Source organism: Nestor notabilis, unplaced genomic scaffold (genome assembly GCF_000696875.1).
Source record: "Nestor notabilis isolate BGI_N333 unplaced genomic scaffold, ASM69687v1 scaffold8717, whole genome shotgun sequence".
NCBI classification, from domain to species: domain Eukaryota; kingdom Metazoa; phylum Chordata; class Aves; order Psittaciformes; family Psittacidae; genus Nestor; species Nestor notabilis.
Window position 1 is genome coordinate 8,587 of NW_009935115.1, and position 18,389 is coordinate 26,975.

The 18,389-nt window shown below is 41.8% G+C and overlaps 1 protein-coding gene across 1 annotated transcript; it reads right to left on the reverse strand.

Annotated features, from left to right (window-relative positions):
* Positions 1-646: 646 nt before the first annotated feature.
* DHX57 (DEAH (Asp-Glu-Ala-Asp/His) box polypeptide 57) lies at positions 647-18,385 on the reverse strand (the record flags this gene model as incomplete). Its single annotated transcript, XM_010017669.1, has 23 exons — positions 647-790; positions 885-1,085; positions 1,483-1,617; positions 2,056-2,130; positions 2,932-3,069; positions 3,210-3,293; positions 3,391-3,486; positions 4,591-4,867; positions 5,630-5,830; positions 6,101-6,274; positions 7,551-7,647; positions 8,017-8,133; positions 9,151-9,353; positions 10,114-10,168; positions 10,844-10,977; positions 12,135-12,259; positions 13,020-13,215; positions 13,473-13,594; positions 13,737-13,924; positions 15,331-16,136; positions 16,854-17,024; positions 17,375-17,527; positions 18,187-18,385. Coding segments are annotated over 23 exons (4,091 nt in total), but the record flags the coding sequence as incomplete, so codon positions are not given.
* Between the last annotated feature and the right edge of the window lie 4 nt (positions 18,386-18,389).

Below are 18,389 nucleotides of genomic sequence, written 5' to 3' on the forward strand. Positions count from 1 at the left end.
TTCCTGCAGTTTTACACTGTAACCAGAACAGCCTGCACAAGTCCAACATGTTACTCCAACTGATCCAGTAGTCTCCTCACCAGGGGATGCTCTCTAAACCTATTTCAGAATCCCTTGACATGAATCAAAAGGTGCTCACCTTCTTAAGGGCTTTGGGTTGAACTGTAAGCAGCTCCATCTCTTGTCAGCTATGACTGACTAACTCAGTGAAGTCTTGGCCAAAATGTAGAAGTGAGTTTAAACCAATTTGGGAGCAGCTTATGATCTCACATGCTGCCTCGAGATACCACTATTACAAAAAAGCAGCTAGGTAGCAGGTATTTTTGTGACCAGAAAACACTATTGCCAGTGTATGGCCCCATGAAAAAACACTTCCTTAGCTGGCAGTTTCTAGTCCTCTTGTGAGATTTGCCATCTTCCCATGTCCCAGTGTGTAGTATAACCCACCTTACTTTCAAGAAACAAGCTGTCTGTAAACAAAGAAACCAAACCAAATAATCCCAAACCCTGTCAATAATACAGGTGCCAACTTGGTCTTCCAGAGATCAGTGGCATGTTTTGGGATGACAAATACATCAAGACACTGATGTTAGCTGGTCTGTTCTCAGGCAGTAGCAAACAGTGAGTACAGAAAGCTGTTCTCACGTTACTGCGTGGTCACAAGCTTTACAATCATACTGATGATCTGAGATCCACGGGGGCACATGCATAAGTCCATGCTGGGATTCTTGATTTTATCCTGCAGCAGCTGGTCTAGTTCACAGCGCAGCTCTTTCACCAGCTCAGCCACCTACAGTAAAACAGAGATCAGCGTAAAGCTCACAAAATTCCACACACAAGCAGAGCTCTGCAGCACTCCCAGGATTATCCCTTCTTTTCCTTACCTGGTGAGAGGCAGCCACAAACCGTATCCATCCATCGTCAAGAGAAATGACAAATTCTCCCTTCTGCAGCTGCATGTGGACCTGCCCGCCTCCGAGGAGGACCAGTGGGTACACTGACACCATGCTGCAGTCTCGAATGAACACACGGCTGGTCTTGATCTTCTCATGATACACCAGGTAGGGGCTCTCAAAGTGCCTAGTCTGGAACACATACACAACATCCTCGTTAAAGTACCACATCTCTTCCTACCAGCTCAGGGAAATATGAGCCTGCCTGCCTCTTCTATGGCTGCAAAGAACAGCAAATGTACCTAAAATGCACTTTGCATGACTAACAGATTCTGACCTGTAAGAGCTGCCAGTTATCCCTTGCTCCATCCTGCTTTGCAGTGAGCATGTGAGAAATCAGCTAATTCATCAATGTCGCCTCAAGGCCCCAAGTTCTGCGTTCCATGTTAAGGACATTTTCATGGGTGCCTTTGTTATGCTCTTTCAAAGCAAGAGTGATGAACAGTACAAAGCCTTTACAAACCAAGTATGTGGTTAATGATTAAAACCCCGCTTTCAGCTTTGCAGGAAAAAAAAAAAGAATCCTGACCTGATAATTCACAGATGAAGGATGAATGTGAACATAACCATCATTTTTGGTAACAAACTTCAGTTCTTCTGCTTTAGGCTGCAATTTGACCACTCCCGTACTGGTCTTCTGATATTTGCCCTCTGGCTTTTTCACCTGTATGGTCAGAAAAAGAGTTACAAAAATCTATTTATCACAAAACGTTTTTAACTTATGTTTTCATTTTGTCAGTTAAATTCTCAAGTAGCAACATGTCAAGACACTAGAGAGAGATACTGCACTCCAGGTGCTGTCTAACCCAACTGTTCATTTGTAACCTCAGCCTTTTGAAGCTGAGGTTACAAAATTGCAATTTAAAGTAGCTTCTCGAGAACATTTGCTGTTGGCTCCTGTGTGACACTAAAACGAGCCTGTAGGAACAGCAGCAGTCTCAAGCAATACAAACTGGAGCTCAGCTGCCTGGCTCTAACACTATGAGCAACAAGCATTGGCAACCTAAGCCAGGCTCAAGGCTGCCACAATCAGCCCAGACTGAAAGCAAGCCATGGGGATATGCTGGACAGCAGAAGGGAAAATGAGAAAGCATTCTTTTACCTGCACAACATTGGGATACAGCGCGGCACACAACATAGCTGAGATCAGCTTGATGTTCTCTGCATTTGAATTTGCCTGTGAAATTAATGCATGCATTAGGTATTCTACAAATAAGCCTGTAAAGGTAAAGCCCTGCTTCTGGAATGACTGAATTCCTGAAAGGGGTTTACTTTTGCAGCTGCAGTGCTGTGCTTCATAGGGGAGGACTAATTACTGCTCTACGCTCTCAGGCTAGACCTGGGCTGCATTCTCCCCACTATCAATGTAGCAAATTGGCCACCAACTATCTTGGTGCAGTTTGTAGCTAGATATTAGGAAATAACATCTGGCTACAAAGCAGCTTGTCCCCAAGAGAAAACAAGACAAATTGTCCCAATGCACAGTGAGACTCTAGAACTACCAAACCCTTATCATGAAGGCCCAGGAGATGTCTGGCTCCAGACATACTGCTTTCTGAAGATCATCTGCAATGCTGAATTATCTCCCTGCCTGCTCTGTAAGGTAATTTTGTTCCCAAAATAAGGTTGTTACTAATCCCAACACTGAGGCTGGGTCATGACTGATGTCCATGCCTTTGCTCCACTTGCTCACTTCTAACATGTCAAGTCAGCAGTGTTCACTGTCTCAAAGGAGTAGGTTTCAGCTCACTTTCACATCTGGGCCTGTTCTTTTTAGGCACATAAGACCATGCAAAGGAGGCTAGTGCCAGCACGTATGATGTTCGGGGAGTAAGAACAGAACAGATGGGAGATGGCTGTTGCCAGTGTGAGAGTACAAAGTGAGGTTGTGGCAAGAAGCCCACTAGAGCCTACCTGGCACATAGGTCAAATGAAAACCAGCAGCATCGTTTTGGAGCACTGAAATGCTGTGAATTACCTCTTCCCCTGTAGCATCCAACACGCCATCGCCTTCCTGGGACCACTTCTTCTCAATGTCCCTGGCTCTTAATCCCTCCTTCACAAACCCAATGTCAGAAAGCAGTTCGGTGAATTGCCGTTTCAGACTGGCAATTTCCTACAGACAGACAATGGGCTGTGACTGATGGGTGCCACACACAGCAAGAAGAGTCTCTATCGGTTGCTTATGTTTGTCACTAACACTCTGCCAGTGTCTCAACCAGCCCCTGTGCAAGGCCACCACAGAAACTGACTTACCTGAAGAACTCTTCCTGACAAAAAGTTCTCCCTGCAGTAGTTGTAGCTGGCCTGAGAACCCTCCTTGATACTCAAACGCCACCCCTAATTGAAAGGATGGGATGAAATCTTAAGTAAAATATTTCAGCTTGAATTTCAAGCCCATCACAAGCCTCAGAGAGGACACTGACTTTTAGCTCACCTTATAGGCCTGGAGAAGAGCCAGGTAGTCACTGTTTCCTACTGCAAACTCCAACTTCTTCTTGTTTGCTTCTTCCCTTTTATCCCATGGTGACACCTAGATGAGCAGTAACAGATTAAGCATGTTCTTCCCCTGACGACTTAGACAATCCATTGCAAGAGCTACATGGCACATAAACTTTGGAATTTCACAGCAGCTCTCCATGGATAACAGAAAACACGAGGCATTCAAAAATGCCTAGACAACAGCAGAGCAACTAAGCTTATTGCCCTACGTAACCACAAGAGACCCAAAGGTAAATTTGTGATTAAGCAGCTCACAGAAAATATTCCATTTTGAGCAGACTTCTCTGCAGCTGCAGAATGCCAGCATCCATGAAAAACACCACCTGACAAATCTCAGCAAGTTAATAGAGCTGAAGCTCAAATCAGAATGCTTATAATAGAGAAGAGCACATCAAGTCTAAAATCTACTTGGGTCGGAGAGAGAGAAGGCAATAGTAACTCAGGACATTAAAAAAGCTGAATTTAAGTTATTCTGTAACAGCATAGAGAAACTTGTAGCAATTGAAGTCAAAACGCTGTCAAAAATGCTCAATAAGCATAGGGAAAACAGTATGCAATTAAATAACTAGAACAATCTATTTCCAACTCTCTCACAATTATCCTCAACACAAACTATTTGCACTACTAATGACAGCAATCAAGACTTCGAGAAAGCCTGACTTCTCAGGCAAGCCCGAACGCTGCAGTAGAAGATTAACAGGAAGAGTACCTCAAAGTGCAGCAGCTGATCCAAAAAGCCAAAGTGAAAGTGAACACAAACAGCTCTGCTTCACAGCTCAGACAAATCAACTTCATCATTAGCACTGTTTCATAATTATTTCTAAGTGCTTCTTACATTACCATTCATTTTCAGTTTTTACACCAAATTTGGACAAAATGGGCTGGCTGTACTTCTTAGTTCAAATTCACTCTGTTTCTACTGTGCACTCCCAAATAACATTCTTGTTGCTGCTTGTTGGCTTTGGTGTTCTGCTTCTAAGTGGACTTTTTTAATGAACACTGTATTAACATATAAACAATGTAGGCTAAAAAGCAGAATTAAAATACTCAAGTACACTGCAAGTTACAAGAGTGTTTTGCTGCTCTGTGAAAACACACCTCTTTCAAAGTGGGATACATGGTTAGGAATACTTACAAAAGGTGACTTAAAGGCCAAACTTGCTGCTATAGTCAGTGCAGGATCCAGGCAGCGGAAGATGGTGCCAAAAAGCATTAGCTTGCCAATCCTGACATCAACAGGCAGAGAAGCCAAGTGATACCCCAGAGGGGTGAGCTTTTCATCTGGAGTTAATGCTCCCAAGTCTTGTAGTCGCAGCTTTGATGCTCGCAAAGACTCAGTTCTAGGGGGCTCGATTAGTCGTGATAAGACAGAGTGAAGACTCTGTGCAGAAAACATCTCCAGAATCTTAATTCTTACAGAAAGAAAGAACGAAAAAGCAAGCAGCTTAGTTCCATACACAGGACAAAAAAGCAAGCTTATATAGAAACAACAACAGAAAACATGCTGCCTAGGAGTATTCCAAGTAAGGAGGCAGTATGAAATAATAGGTGGGGTGCAGTGTACTTCATCCAACCTCACAGAGTCCATAAGAACAGATTCCTACAGAGCACACTAGGGTTTAAAATACAGGCTTTAGTGTAAAAATATGATCTGTGTTGTTTCATTTCCTTTTTGTACAAAGGGATGCACAGTGTGTAAGCAGGGATAGGAGGGCCTCTTCGTTTAGCATTTGCATGATAGTGGCTCTTGATCCAGGTTGTGGCTTTACTTCACTATGCTGCACAGAAACACCAAGGAGGCTTTACAGCATAAAGGGACAAACACCTGCTGTAGGTCTGGAGTACAGGAATGCAACTGTTTTCTCTGGTGACGAGAGATCCAAGAGACAAATCTTTCTCCTGTCAGATGAGAGTTAAGGAACATGAAGGACAGGGAGAACTGGTGGACAGTATGATTAGAGGGGGAGCCCTGGATGCAGAGGCAATGTGATAGTAAGATCGAAGCAACCAGTCAACATTGCCTTAAATCTCCAGAGCAGTTTCTTGGTTTCATGATGTAAGAAAACACTGAGGAAACTAAATACCTTGGTAATGACATTCCAGGTACTCCCTGCAGTGGAGGAAGGACATTCTGCATGCTGGCTTTTTTAGGCAATACAGGAACAACAGCTCACCTTAGACAAAGCTGCTCCAAGGGAACTCTTTGTATTTCTGGTAACTGCTCTTTTATAAGCTGATGGTTATAGTGATGGCTACTGAAAAGATGAAAGCAGACGCCTGAGGCTACACGGCCTGCTCGCCCTTTCCTTTGCAGAGCATTGGCCTTGGACACGAATGTGTCTTCCAGACTTTCCATTCCTTTGCTTGGGTCATATCTACAGGAGAGCAAGAAACAGGCTTACATTCATGACTGCAAAGTGAACAGGCAGGAGGTCAAGCAGCCAGATGCTGCCAACTTCTGTATGGACAAAATTCCCACCCCTGTAGTTGGATCTGAGACTAGACTGGCTTCCTCCCCTTGCAGAAGCTTTCTGAAAATGAAGTTCTTTCAAGTTTTTCCCAGCTCTCTGGAAAGCTGAAGCATGTAGCTCAAGGCATAGAGCAGTTTACCAGATCACAAAGCCCTGAGGAATGAATCCCAGTACCTTTTCTCTTTCATTTTTCCAGAATCAATCACATAGACCACATCATCAATGGTGACAGATGTTTCTGCAATGTTTGTAGAGATGATGATTTTGATAACTCCTGCAGGAAGCCTGAGGAACACAGACTGCTGTTCCTCACTAGAAAGTGAGGAATGAAGCGGATAAACAACACACCTGGAAGGAGAATACGACAGCATGTTCAGTGCATCTTCAGCCTTTTCTCTCTTGGGAACAATCTGTCTGCACACACTTTTGCCTCACTAGTGCTGGACACTGCCCACAGCCATTCAAAGCAATATAAAATCAGCAAACCACTCTGCCATAAGGCACTGAATCATAGAATCATTTAGGTTTGAAATACCCTTAAGATCATTGAGTCTAACCATAACTGAACACTTCCAAGTCTACCACTAAACCATGTCCCTAAGCACCATGTCTACATGTCTTATAAATACATCCAGGGATCCCAGCTCAACCAGGGAACTGGCCAGCCCTTCCAGTGCTTGATAACCCTTTTGGTGAAAAATTTTTTCACCATATCCAATCTAAACCTTTCCTGATACAACTTGAGGTGATTTCCCCTTGTCCTCTCACTTGCTACATGGGAGAAGAGACCACCCCCACCTTCTCCACCCTCCTTTCAGCTAGGTCTCATGCCTCAGCCTCATTTTCTCCAGACTAAACAACCCCAGTTCCCTCAGCTGCTCCTTATCAGACTTGTTCTCTAGACCCCTTACCAGCTTCACTGCCCTTCTCTGGACATGCACCAGTACCTCAATGTCTTCCTTGTAGTGAGGGGCTCAAAACCGAACACAGGATTTGAGGCACAGCCTCACCAGTGCCAAGTACACAGGGACAATCACTTCCTTAGTCCTACTAGCCACACTATTTCTGATACATGTTCTAAGAAAGGGTGAAGTTTGCAGAAGGGACAGCTCTCAGAACAGCTGAGCAAAAATTCTCCCTCTTTTGAAGCGCCTAGAATCTGCCACTGAAAATGCCAGACTCACTCCAGCTAACCTTGTCATGACACCTGTGTAAAAAGTGTTGAGTCAAGGAGATCCATGTTCCATATTCATGTAACAATCTAATCTAAAACACAACTGCAACTGAACGTGTCTCAGAAAACATTCTGAAACAGAACAAGGGCTGAGGTGGTGAAGTTTTCAACAGTCCACTGGATCATGCAGAGCACAAAATAGAGAACACTCATCACAAGGGTCTCTGAGAACTTCAACAACTAACCCGCCTGAGTAGAGGAGAAGAAAACAAAAAGAGGAAGCCAATAAGATAGTAGAAAAGGAATTACCCTAACTCGAGTCAAGACCTTCATATCACAAGCTCTCTTACACATTGAATAACCTTTATTTATCTCTGGATAAAGGCAGGCTTTGTGCAGGAAGCTACTCTTTATTTATGGATAGATAGTTTTGGAGCTTTTCTGCCTTACCTTTTGCTGTGCCTGTTATTAAAAAGAGCATTAGACTGCAGCTGCTCATAAAGCATCTTGATTTCTGCTAGACCAGGCAAAAATATTAACACAGCACCTATAAATGTAGATTAAAATAAAAAACAATTTTAAAATCACTCAACAGAAAGGAGAGCAGGATACTTGATCCATGTACAGAAGGCCCAAGTTAAAACTTCAGCGGTTTCACAATTATCTTACCAAAAAAAAACCCCACACAGGCTGCAACAGTCCCTCATCAAAGACTTCCCAAAGTAGACAATTCTCTCACCTTCCCCATATGATGTGTAACAATGGCTTTGTTACTCAGCTAGAACTTTCTCCCTCCAACCCCTCCAAAACAGTAACTACAGAAACTCTGCATGCAAAACATTAGCTTTGGGCTGTCTGTAAGTGCACAGCCTCTGTCCATCTACTTTTGTTTATCTCTTAAGTACAAGGAAATTACCTGGGGGGTATGAATGTCTGCCAGCAACTATCCATTCCAGCAAGGCTTCAATTAATTCCAAATTAACTTTGTCCAAGTCCATGACAGACATTGTTTTCAACACTGTCTTGTTAACGCCTCGGGACAAAGAAATAAAACACACAGTAAGTCCATCTCTTATGAAAAACATCTGCTGGGTGTCCTGATGCATTGAACCAATGTGGCTGCACAACCAGCCACACCTTGGTTTAAATAGCATCTGGCTTAGATCAGAAGAGGTAGCTCCAGAAGTGACTCAATGTGTCACGTTCCCCCTTCCATGCTCTCCTCTGTTTCAGCTCTACCCTTCCCTTCATATGCCTTACTGGTGATTAAACCTGCCCTGCGCACAGCCTAGACCAGGATTTATCTACTAGCAGAATGATATGCACATATACTAGTGATAAGAGGAGCCAAAAGCCTTCACATGGCCACTTACAGATACCTCCAGGACTACCTGCTCAAGCTCTCCTCTCTTCCAATGTTTCTTACATGATCTCAAAAAGACATCCAGACTCCCTTATTCTTCCCATCTATAGCAGGAATCTGAAGCTTTTAAGCAATGTCTCTCACTCAGCACCACTGTGGAGCTCAACATAAGGGAGGAACTCTTCAGGACTAAGCACAGGAAGGATTTTGATGACGACAGAGTGGGAAGTTCATGGAAAGGTCTGCCCCTTACTAAGTCATTCAATGAGCGACTGAATTTCTCAAGGAAGGCTTGTCATGCTGAAGTGGCAGATACATGCTGTGCTTTAAGTAAAGCTGCTCCAGTAAGAGCAGACACAGAGAAGAAAGCAGAATTAACACTGCAACTGACAAGGGATGGGAACAGGTAGTTACTGGAAACTGTCCATTTTCAGATGCTAAGAACTGTTTTCAGCCAAGATGTTTGTTCTAGTTTGAGAGAACAACAGGTTCTCTATTTCTTCTTTCTTTTCTTTTTTGGCAAGCAGGAGGTTTCTGACCTCGTCTAGAAGTAGTGACCTGCTTCATTTCACAAATACAAAACTCTGAATTACATACATGCATTCAACATACAATACTACATGTTAACATACCATGTTGGCTGTCAAATGTTATATGCCAATTTATTAGGTTTAGGAAGGAGCTCACCTTTATATCGTGTAAGGAGCTGCTTCAGAGTTAATTTTTGGTCTGGGTCTGAATCTCTGACAACTGTGTCAGCACTTTCCAGCATGCCAGCACGTCTCAGGTCCTCTTCTACTTCTTCATATGCAGTTCTTTTGTGTCTTGCATTCTGTTTGTTTTCTTGCTTTGTCTTGCGCCTGTAGGGACTACTGTCCTCTAAAACGTACCTGAACAGCAGAAGAACACTCAGTGCCTTGGAAAGAAGCCTAACAGTCTCCTCCTAATAACTTGCTGGAGAGATAGGGTATCAGAAGTATTTTTATATAAAGCTGAGGGGAACTTTGTTTAAGTGGGTTGCAAAACCATAGAGAGTATCAAGGTCAAGTGCCCTTCCATACGAGGATGTTAGTAAAAGCTGTGATGCAAATGACTAGGACTGGAAACTTGATCTTCACAATTAAGTGAGTAGCTCAGAGCAACAATCTGTAAGTAGCTTACAATAGATGATCAATTTACTATCTGGAACATCTGAGCTGCTGTGATTCTCCAGTAACAACAAAAGGTAAGAGGAATCTGGTATCTGAGCTGCAAGGTAGGCCTTACAAAAAGGAAATGTTTGGTAAACTGCATTTGTCACCTTCAGTCCTGAAATCTACCTTCAAATTTCTTTTGCTTGCCAATGTCTAACCACCACTGAAACAAGTAAAGCACAAGCACTAACAATCTCTCCATGGCAAAGCTCACCTGATCTTGAGTATTTATGTGGTATCTAATGCAGAAAGGGTTGTTTTGGCATGAGATCCTAGATCCCACTGCAGTGTAAGTATGGTTTAAAATCAGTGTTTTAGTACAATTCTAGGACTGCAGGTGATGGGGAGTTTTGAGAGGATTTAATTTTTAAATCCATGCACAGAACTACTGCAGTCTCAAGGTAAATAGTACAACCTCAAAAGCCAAAGACATCTGAGAGTTTTGGCATTTTCATACCTTGTCAATGCAATCACATCCTCCAGGAAAAACTGATCCACAGGAAACGTTCGACCTAAAAGGAAACGTAAGAGTAAATCTACATGCTGCACAACACACAGAAATGAGGAAAATGACAGAAGTTCGTTATCATTTCACACAGGTTATTATGTCATACACTGGCTTCACAGCTCTCATCTATACTGCATTGTTCAACACAATTTCTGTCTACGAAAAACAGTGGATGTTTTCCAAGCATTATTTGGTAACATGCACTTACACAGCCAGAGAGGACCTAAGAGAGTTTAAGGGAACATATCCATGAGGCTACATGTTTCTGTCATGCTCCGTGTAATAATTTAGCGATTTAAAAGGCACATTTGACTAACATTCAGCTGGATCCTCCCACTGCTTCTTTTTCACAAGGACAGAGGAGAGTCTTCAGCTGTGGTGAAACTAGCTCAGGGAACCACATCATGCATGCCATGTTATTTTTGTCTTCTGGGGAGGAAATTTCTGTTGGTATAGAGACAGCATGGAAAGGGCTCAATTTCCAAGTCTTCTCTCTCCTAAATCTTATTGGTCTTTCTTTCTAAGCCCTTGGAATCATAGTTCTTGTATAAATCCTGATCTTACCACTTTGTAAACTAGCCCCTTGCACTTGAATTGAAAAACACTTCAGAAGCAGAAATATCGAACACAAACACCTAAAACAATGAATGTGACGATAATAAAAATGAATGGTTTTCACCTGGTATGTTAATAATTGGACAGGAGTGAAAGTATTGAGAAAAAAGCTCTGCATTCACGGTGGCACTCATTAGTACAATGCGCAGGTCTGGCCTCTGAACCATAATATCTTTCAAAACCAGCAGCAAGAAGTCACTGAAGAAAACAAGCAAAAAGACATATGAATTTCTTCAGTGTTAACTTTCAGAGTCTCTTTTTCCCTCCTCATTCTGTCCAACTTCCTAGTGTTTTCAATAGCAAAGCAATACCATCACAGAAGCATGAGCTTCTCAGAATGGCTGGAGGCTAAATATGCAGTAAATTAATGGAAGGCACTCTGCTTACTCTGGTTGTTCCTTACTGAAGTGTCAGGATTACTTGGCAAACTCATTTAAGCAACAAAAAGCTCTGGCAACCTTACAAATTAAACACATTAATGACAAGACAAGAACATTAGGTAACAAATTAACTCAAAGCAAGAAATGAGTCCTTTTTGTTCCTCTTCCTTACTGGAAGAGTTATTCAAACTTCTTCCTGCTCATTACATTCTTCCCTACACATTTACAGCTTTTGCGACATGCATACAAGACTGGCTTCAGTGATTTTAGATGAGAAGAAAGAAGAATCCTTGAGAGATATAAGCCCTTTATGAGGCTAAAATATAATCTGAGCCATGGAATAACGGGTCACAGAGAATGCATCGTGAAACCTACTGCACTGCAGTGTTTCACAATGAAAACATCAAAGAAAAGGATCCTTGCCACTTACTTTACAGAGATACTGACAGATATTATCTTTTGCCTAGCATCAGCAGATAAGTGGGGTAAAACTGCAGGAGGCTGGAGCAGATTGCCTAGAACTAGTAAAATCTGTAGACTGGAAAAAAACGTGAGCACTTGTCCCTTGCAGGTGCTCTGCCGAAGCCTGCATCAGGAGCAGTAATTCTCAAAATGGCATGTGAAGAATCAGGGTATTTGTTAAAAGCTGAAAGAAGGGAAGAATAAGAACCAGACAACTGTGGTTAAAAACTTACTTAACCCTCTAGCCCCATTCAGAACCTTTTTTCAACACCACTGCAATGTGATGGCAGACTTGATGCATAAAAATTTAGGAGATGTGCTTTCTTTGCAAGTTGCTGCAACACCATTTCCTACTGCCCAAAGACAAGATCCTAAAACCAGACTTCTTCCACCATCCCACATTACTACCACAGGATCAACAAGTCTGATTTCAGTTACTTGCACGTTATCAAAGTCACCTTTATCCTTCTGACTATGACCTTCATTTTGCTTATGGGATAAGCGATTATTTACCTTTCTTCTGTTCTTTCATGAACTTCATCAACAATAACATGTGTGATTCCCTGCAAAGTCAGATCTCCTTCCAGCCTTCTCAACAGCACACCAGTAGTGCAGTACAAAAGTCTGGTAGCTGAGGACTTGAACAATAAGGAAAAGCATTCAGTTGACTTTGTACAACTTAACATAGTGCAAAGAGAACACGTGTTGCTGTAAAATATTTGGTTTCAGCTGAGTGCCAGGTTTGACAGAAAGAGAACAAACTATCCCTGGTGGAGATAGGCTGAATGATTTTTCTTTTGTGATTAAAAGCTGAAAACACCTGCTTCTTACCAAGGGGCACTGCTAACTATAAGGGGTAAACAAAAAAATCTTGATTGTTTTCCCTGTGGAAGTTGCTTTGTGATAAAAACCTTTAATTTCTGTCCCTAGAAAGATTTTCTGAATCTCTCTTGAAACACAGTTCCTGTAAAAAGCAATCAGCTGTAACATAAACAAAATTTCACTTCCAAGACAGCAGTTTGAATTCAACCTCCCCCTTCTGGCTGACCCAGGCTGCACCCTTTAATCTCCACTTGGGAGACAAATGGAAATGGAGACAAATAGAAATTAAGTCATCAGCCTTCCAGAGGACAGAATTATTATTCATGCTCTCAGACCCCTTCACCTGTCTCAGCAGAAAGCAAAACAATAGAAGACATAGTACTCGACTCTCATTCTGTAAAGTGGACTGTACAACCTGAGATGAAATAAAATATAGAATATATTTCATAATATAATATAAAATACAGCTGACACAGACTTGCTTATCTCACTACAAGGCAGAGATTCTGTATGCTAAAGCACTAAGCACATTTTAATAGAACCAAATGAAAACCTAGAAGTAACACATATATATACCTTTACACTTTCCAGACGGATCTGATATCCAACCGTAAGTCCAATCCTCTCTGCTCTTTCTTTGGCTACACGTTCAGCCACAGAAATGGCAGAGATCCTGCGAGGCTGAGTGCAGATGATGTTTGCAACTCTGCTTGGAGATCCTTGCAATGAAGCATCCAAAATAAACTGAGGAATCTGAGTGGTTTTCCCACATCTGCAGGACAAAAATCAGGGATTCGTTAAAGAAACAAACAAAAAACTCCCACAAACCCAACAGCTTCGACCCATATAAATTAAGATGACTGCATTCCACTTGAAATTTGCTTTGTTTCATTAGTGTCATCCTTCACATGAACTTCCCATAGGACTGCTGTCACTAGTCACGGATGGACCACTATCCTAACTTTTCCATGGATACATATTTCACATTCTTCTGTGAATGCTTTGATGCATCTGTAAGCACACTCTTACCCAGTCATGCCGCTCACAACAAGAACTTGGTGGCTCTTCAGCAGGTCAAGAATGGTTTCTCTCTCTTGCCATGCAGGGAGCTTCTGTCTTTCATACAACATGGACTGGAAATGCCTAGAAGACTGATGCACAAAAACACATATGGCATGGCAGTAAGAACATCACTGGAGCGGAAAAAAACCATCTGAAACAGCAGCCTGTGGCTTAAATATTTATTTCTCTAAAGCAAACGTGAAAACAGACACTTTGCTCTGTACATTATACCTTTTTCAGACGAAACTGCGTGCAGAGTTTAACATTTTCGTTATATAGAGACTTTGCCTGCACATCATACTTTTTGGAGAGCTTTTTCTTGAGGTTCACGTAACTCTCATTCTCCACAACAACTTGTTCAGGCTCACCTTCCTCTTCTTCTGCCACCTCTTCTTCCTGAGGCTCTGACACTGTTGAGGCTTGAGACAGAGAATGTACAATTGGGTGTTCTTGTTACTAACAAATGGGACCTCATCAGCACTGCAGAACAGAGACATGTTCCAGGAGCATTCTCAACAAAAGTACCTTGTTAGACTGGAGCTGAGGGTCTGCAGGCCTGTTTTTGACATGCATTCACACTACCAGCAAACCTCCCCTCACCCCGTCAAACAAACCAGAACTTCTCCAGCTCCAACCCACTTGTTACTCCCCTTGCACCAGCTGTGCTCTGCAACACCATGGTCTGGGTGACCACATGGCAAACCAGACTGGTAACTGTTTGCCTTCCTAAATGTTCCTCATGTGCCTCAGCTCCTCTCTCCAGTTCATCACACAACCACTTCTCTAGAGCACAAGACTGTGACGGAAACACCAGCTTAAATTAACTAAAAACTACACTGTAACATTAATTGTTAAACCACTGCCAAGTACTTTTAAACCACGACTGAAACGGGACTAGGTACTCGTGGTGCCTACTGCCTATCAGTTCAAGTGGGATTTGCTCAGACAGTAAGCCAGCCCTTGAAAATGTTATGGCTACATTTATCTAAACCAAGTATTGTATAACATAAGGAAGATTATTTGGTATCTCTGATTTCTGGAACAAATTCTGAATTTCTGGAACAAAGCTGCCTTTCTGTGGAGCTGTTAAGAAATTAATTAATTAGTTTTACTATAGCAAAAACATAGGCTGTCACTATTTAGGCTCTCTAAAATGTGACACAGTTGCTCTTGAAAACTATCTTGAAGAAACCCTGGGAATTGAGAGCCTGAAGGCCATCCATGCCACGAGTTGCTGTCACCCTGCCATAAGTGACACAATCCCAACTCCCCCCCTGTGAAATTAAAGTAGTTGTACTTGCATGCAAAAAAGGGATGAAACTTTGAGCAACATTCTAGAACCACTTGCAACATTTACTTAGCCTTAAATCCAGCTTTCCAAAGTTATTTTTGAGGAGGGGTTGGTAATTTTAAGTAGTTAAAAATAAAGGTTTAGAATTGATGAGTAGCAGATGCACCAAAGCTTGCAAACAACCTTCCCCATTCGCGTCCCAGCAAAATTCTCTGGTCAATTTTGATGAGCTTACATCACATGTCTCACTGGCTTTTTATCGCTTGTATGGGAATAGGCATCGTTCACTCTGCCAACCCAAACTCATTACCTCTGTGCTCCTTCAACTCAGTTCTTTCCAGCAGCAAGAGCTCTGCTGCAGCTTTATTATGGAAGGGACTTGCTGAGGCACAGGCAGATTATGAATCTGGCTCACCACATGACCTTAATCTCCAGAAATAGATTTGGAACAGATGCCTGAACTAGGCTTTCTGCCTTCTCTTTATCTTTTTGACTGCTATTAGCCCAGAAACTGAAAAGGGATTTTTGCTGTACCTTCAGACTTACGATTCGAACTGGATGTACTGTCTGTCTGTAGCTTTACTGAAGGTTTAGCCAGCGGGGACACAGGAGGAACACTGTACTTGTGGTGAGTATTTTCCAGCAACTTGCTCATTTCAGATTCATCTTCTAAACAAGTCACTAAGGTATACACTACTGGTTCACCAGACTCTGCAGCTATCAAGGCCTTTCCAAAGAGGTATTCGGCAATGTGTAAACGACAAGCAAGAGGTAGATTCTCGTCGGTGGAATAAAATGCCACAAGAGGTGCCTGAAGTGGATACTTGTTTTCTTCAGGAAATCTTACTTCGAGTTCATATACCGGACCATCAACTCTGAGATGAGCATCATCTACAGAATTCCTGGCTGGTTTTAGTGGGTGGTTTGGAGGGAATTCATGTCCAAATCTGCATTTTGAACCAAACCTGCAGCCTCCTTGGAGATAAAATTTACATATTTCCTTTGCAGTCTGCTTTGCTGTGTCCTTTGTACAATCACCCTTTTGTTTAGATTTGCTGAGCCTGTTTGCTAGGTACTCCAGTTCCAAACTGAAAGTCCAAACACGGTTTTGAATTCTCTCTACAAATTTTTCTCCATAGATTGACCGGAGGGCAAAAGCCTCTTCTCTTCTCTGTTCTAAACATTCTTCTTGACTGGCTTCAGCAGCAGTTGCAGAAACCTGCATTTTCTCTCCATATCTTTCTGTAAAGCACTGCAATAGCAAATACTCCAGTGATGCCCCAATATTACCATTGGAGGATCCCAGTACTGTCCTACAACGCTCACTGTCAAAACCATACCTGCAACAAAACAGACAACATGGCAACAAGTGAGTGACAAAGACTTGTATGAAGCAAAATAACCACAGATCTAATTAATTAGGCTTATGGTAACGAAGCATGTATGGCATGAGGTACTATTACTACTAGTAGGGTAAAAATTAGACAAAAATATTTATACTATTTATAGAGTGGCAGACAGTAATACGGTTTCTGTGAATGCTAGTCTGTTTTTATAAGGCGAGAGATTAGTTTATGTAGCAACTATCTCACACCTCAGAATGTAGCACGTACCAGTTACAGGATTAGATTTCCCTAAAAAACTCTTCAGAATAAGCTGTCACATAGAAGACACCCTCTCAAACAAAGCAAAAAATAGTAATAAACACATCTGAGCAAAACGGATGAAGAACACTTACAAGGTTTTGAAATATTACCTGCCTGGAAGAAACATACACGTAACAACAATGCTCCCTGAGCTTTCCTAATATGTGTTTCACTGACTTGCAGAAAGAACTGAAAACTTCACTGAAAAAAGGCTGGAGTGATTTATTTTCCATAAAACCACTACTTTAAATTCATCTAGTGGAGGATTAAATTTGTAGGAGATACAAACTCATCAGTTCTGCACAGAGAACTTCCCTGGAGTCAAGAGGAAGCCTGAGAACTGAGGGCTTATGGTATCGAGACTAGTAATTTACCTCTTCAGGATACAAATTATTCACTGAAAAGCATCACCTGGAGAGTTTGTGCACAGCAAATGAAGACACTTCACTTTCCACAACTTTGTGCTCAGCTGGCTCAGCGTATGACCTTGGTATTAAGTCAGAAACTTCCCGATCCATTGACCAGCACTGTTCATCATCAAGGTAATCCGGTTCGTCATCGTCTTCACCAGAACCAGCTACTCTGATAAAAAGAGTTATCAAATTAAAATGGAACAAAATTATACTGTTGAGTAGACACAAAACTATGTAGTCTTAAATCTTCCATTTAAATGGAAGATTCTGCTACCCCTTTCCCAGAATTATACTGTAGAAGAATAAAGCAGAGTCAAAACCACTGCCCATGGCAGGGGAGTGGAACTTCGGTGATCTTAAGGTCCTTTCCAACCCAACCCATTCTACGGTTCTATGATTCAATGTCAGATCAAATTAGAAGTTAATGGAAAAAAGAATACTGTTTTTATTTCTAACAGTGTGCCTGTTAAAGCGTTCTCATCTAAAAGAGCTAGAAGTAGTGCCTCCATTTCAACTAACTCTGATTCAGGAGCCAGCTCCTGTCCTTGAAGCTCTTGAAGAAGTTCTTTCACTCTTCTCTGATTCTCTGATGTCATGTGTATGGTCTGCAGAGGCATTTTTGCTTCAGGTCTCTGTTTTGTTTGCCCTCCTCTTCTGGCAGGTGCATTTGACCTAAAAAATAAAATAGAACACAACTATGACCTATTTGCCTGGCTCAAATGATCTTGACTGAATTGGGATGTGTTAGGACCTGTAATTCAAAACAAGAAAACCAAAACAAGTCCATCACCTAAAGATTATTCAGTTGGGTTCATTCTTATGTGACCACAATGTGTGTATCTGTATCTGTGCACATACACACATGCATATATGGATTTTATCCTGTGTCAAATATGAAGTGATTCAATAAACACTTTGCTAGGTAAAGCTGTTCTCGGACTACAGTATAACCATGCACTTCCAAGCCAGATTGGTCAGAATACATTCAGGATACTAAATTAATTCTAAATTGCTTATTTTTCATGGCCCAGTTTCTGCTTTGTAATACACAAAAATGAATATCCTGTGTTTATCAGTGTTTTCTGATCAAAGATGTTCTGAAATCATTTTACGACCAAAGAAGAAAATCAGAGGTTCTAATCTTAAAAAACCCAAACATTTTCCTAACTAAAAAATTTTCAAAATGTTTACCAAAAAGACATGTAAAAGCTGTTTCATACTAAAACAGCTTCATCACCCCTACACTCTTCTGTATATTCAAAGATGTCCAAAAAACATCTCCAAGCATCCCAAACATCTCTATGCCAAACTCTCCAAATTAACAGAAAGACCTGGACTCCAGTCTTGGTCCCTCGAAGAGACAAAAATCATCTCCATCATCCCAAATTTTGGTTGAACATTTCCTATTCCCACCAAGTTGAGATTTGTTTGAATGGCTACTGCTGCCGCCTCCTCCTCTTCCTCCTCTTCTTCCACTGCCTCCTCTCCCTCTTCCGCCTCCTCCAGTGGGCTTTCCTCTTTTTCTCCCTGCTGA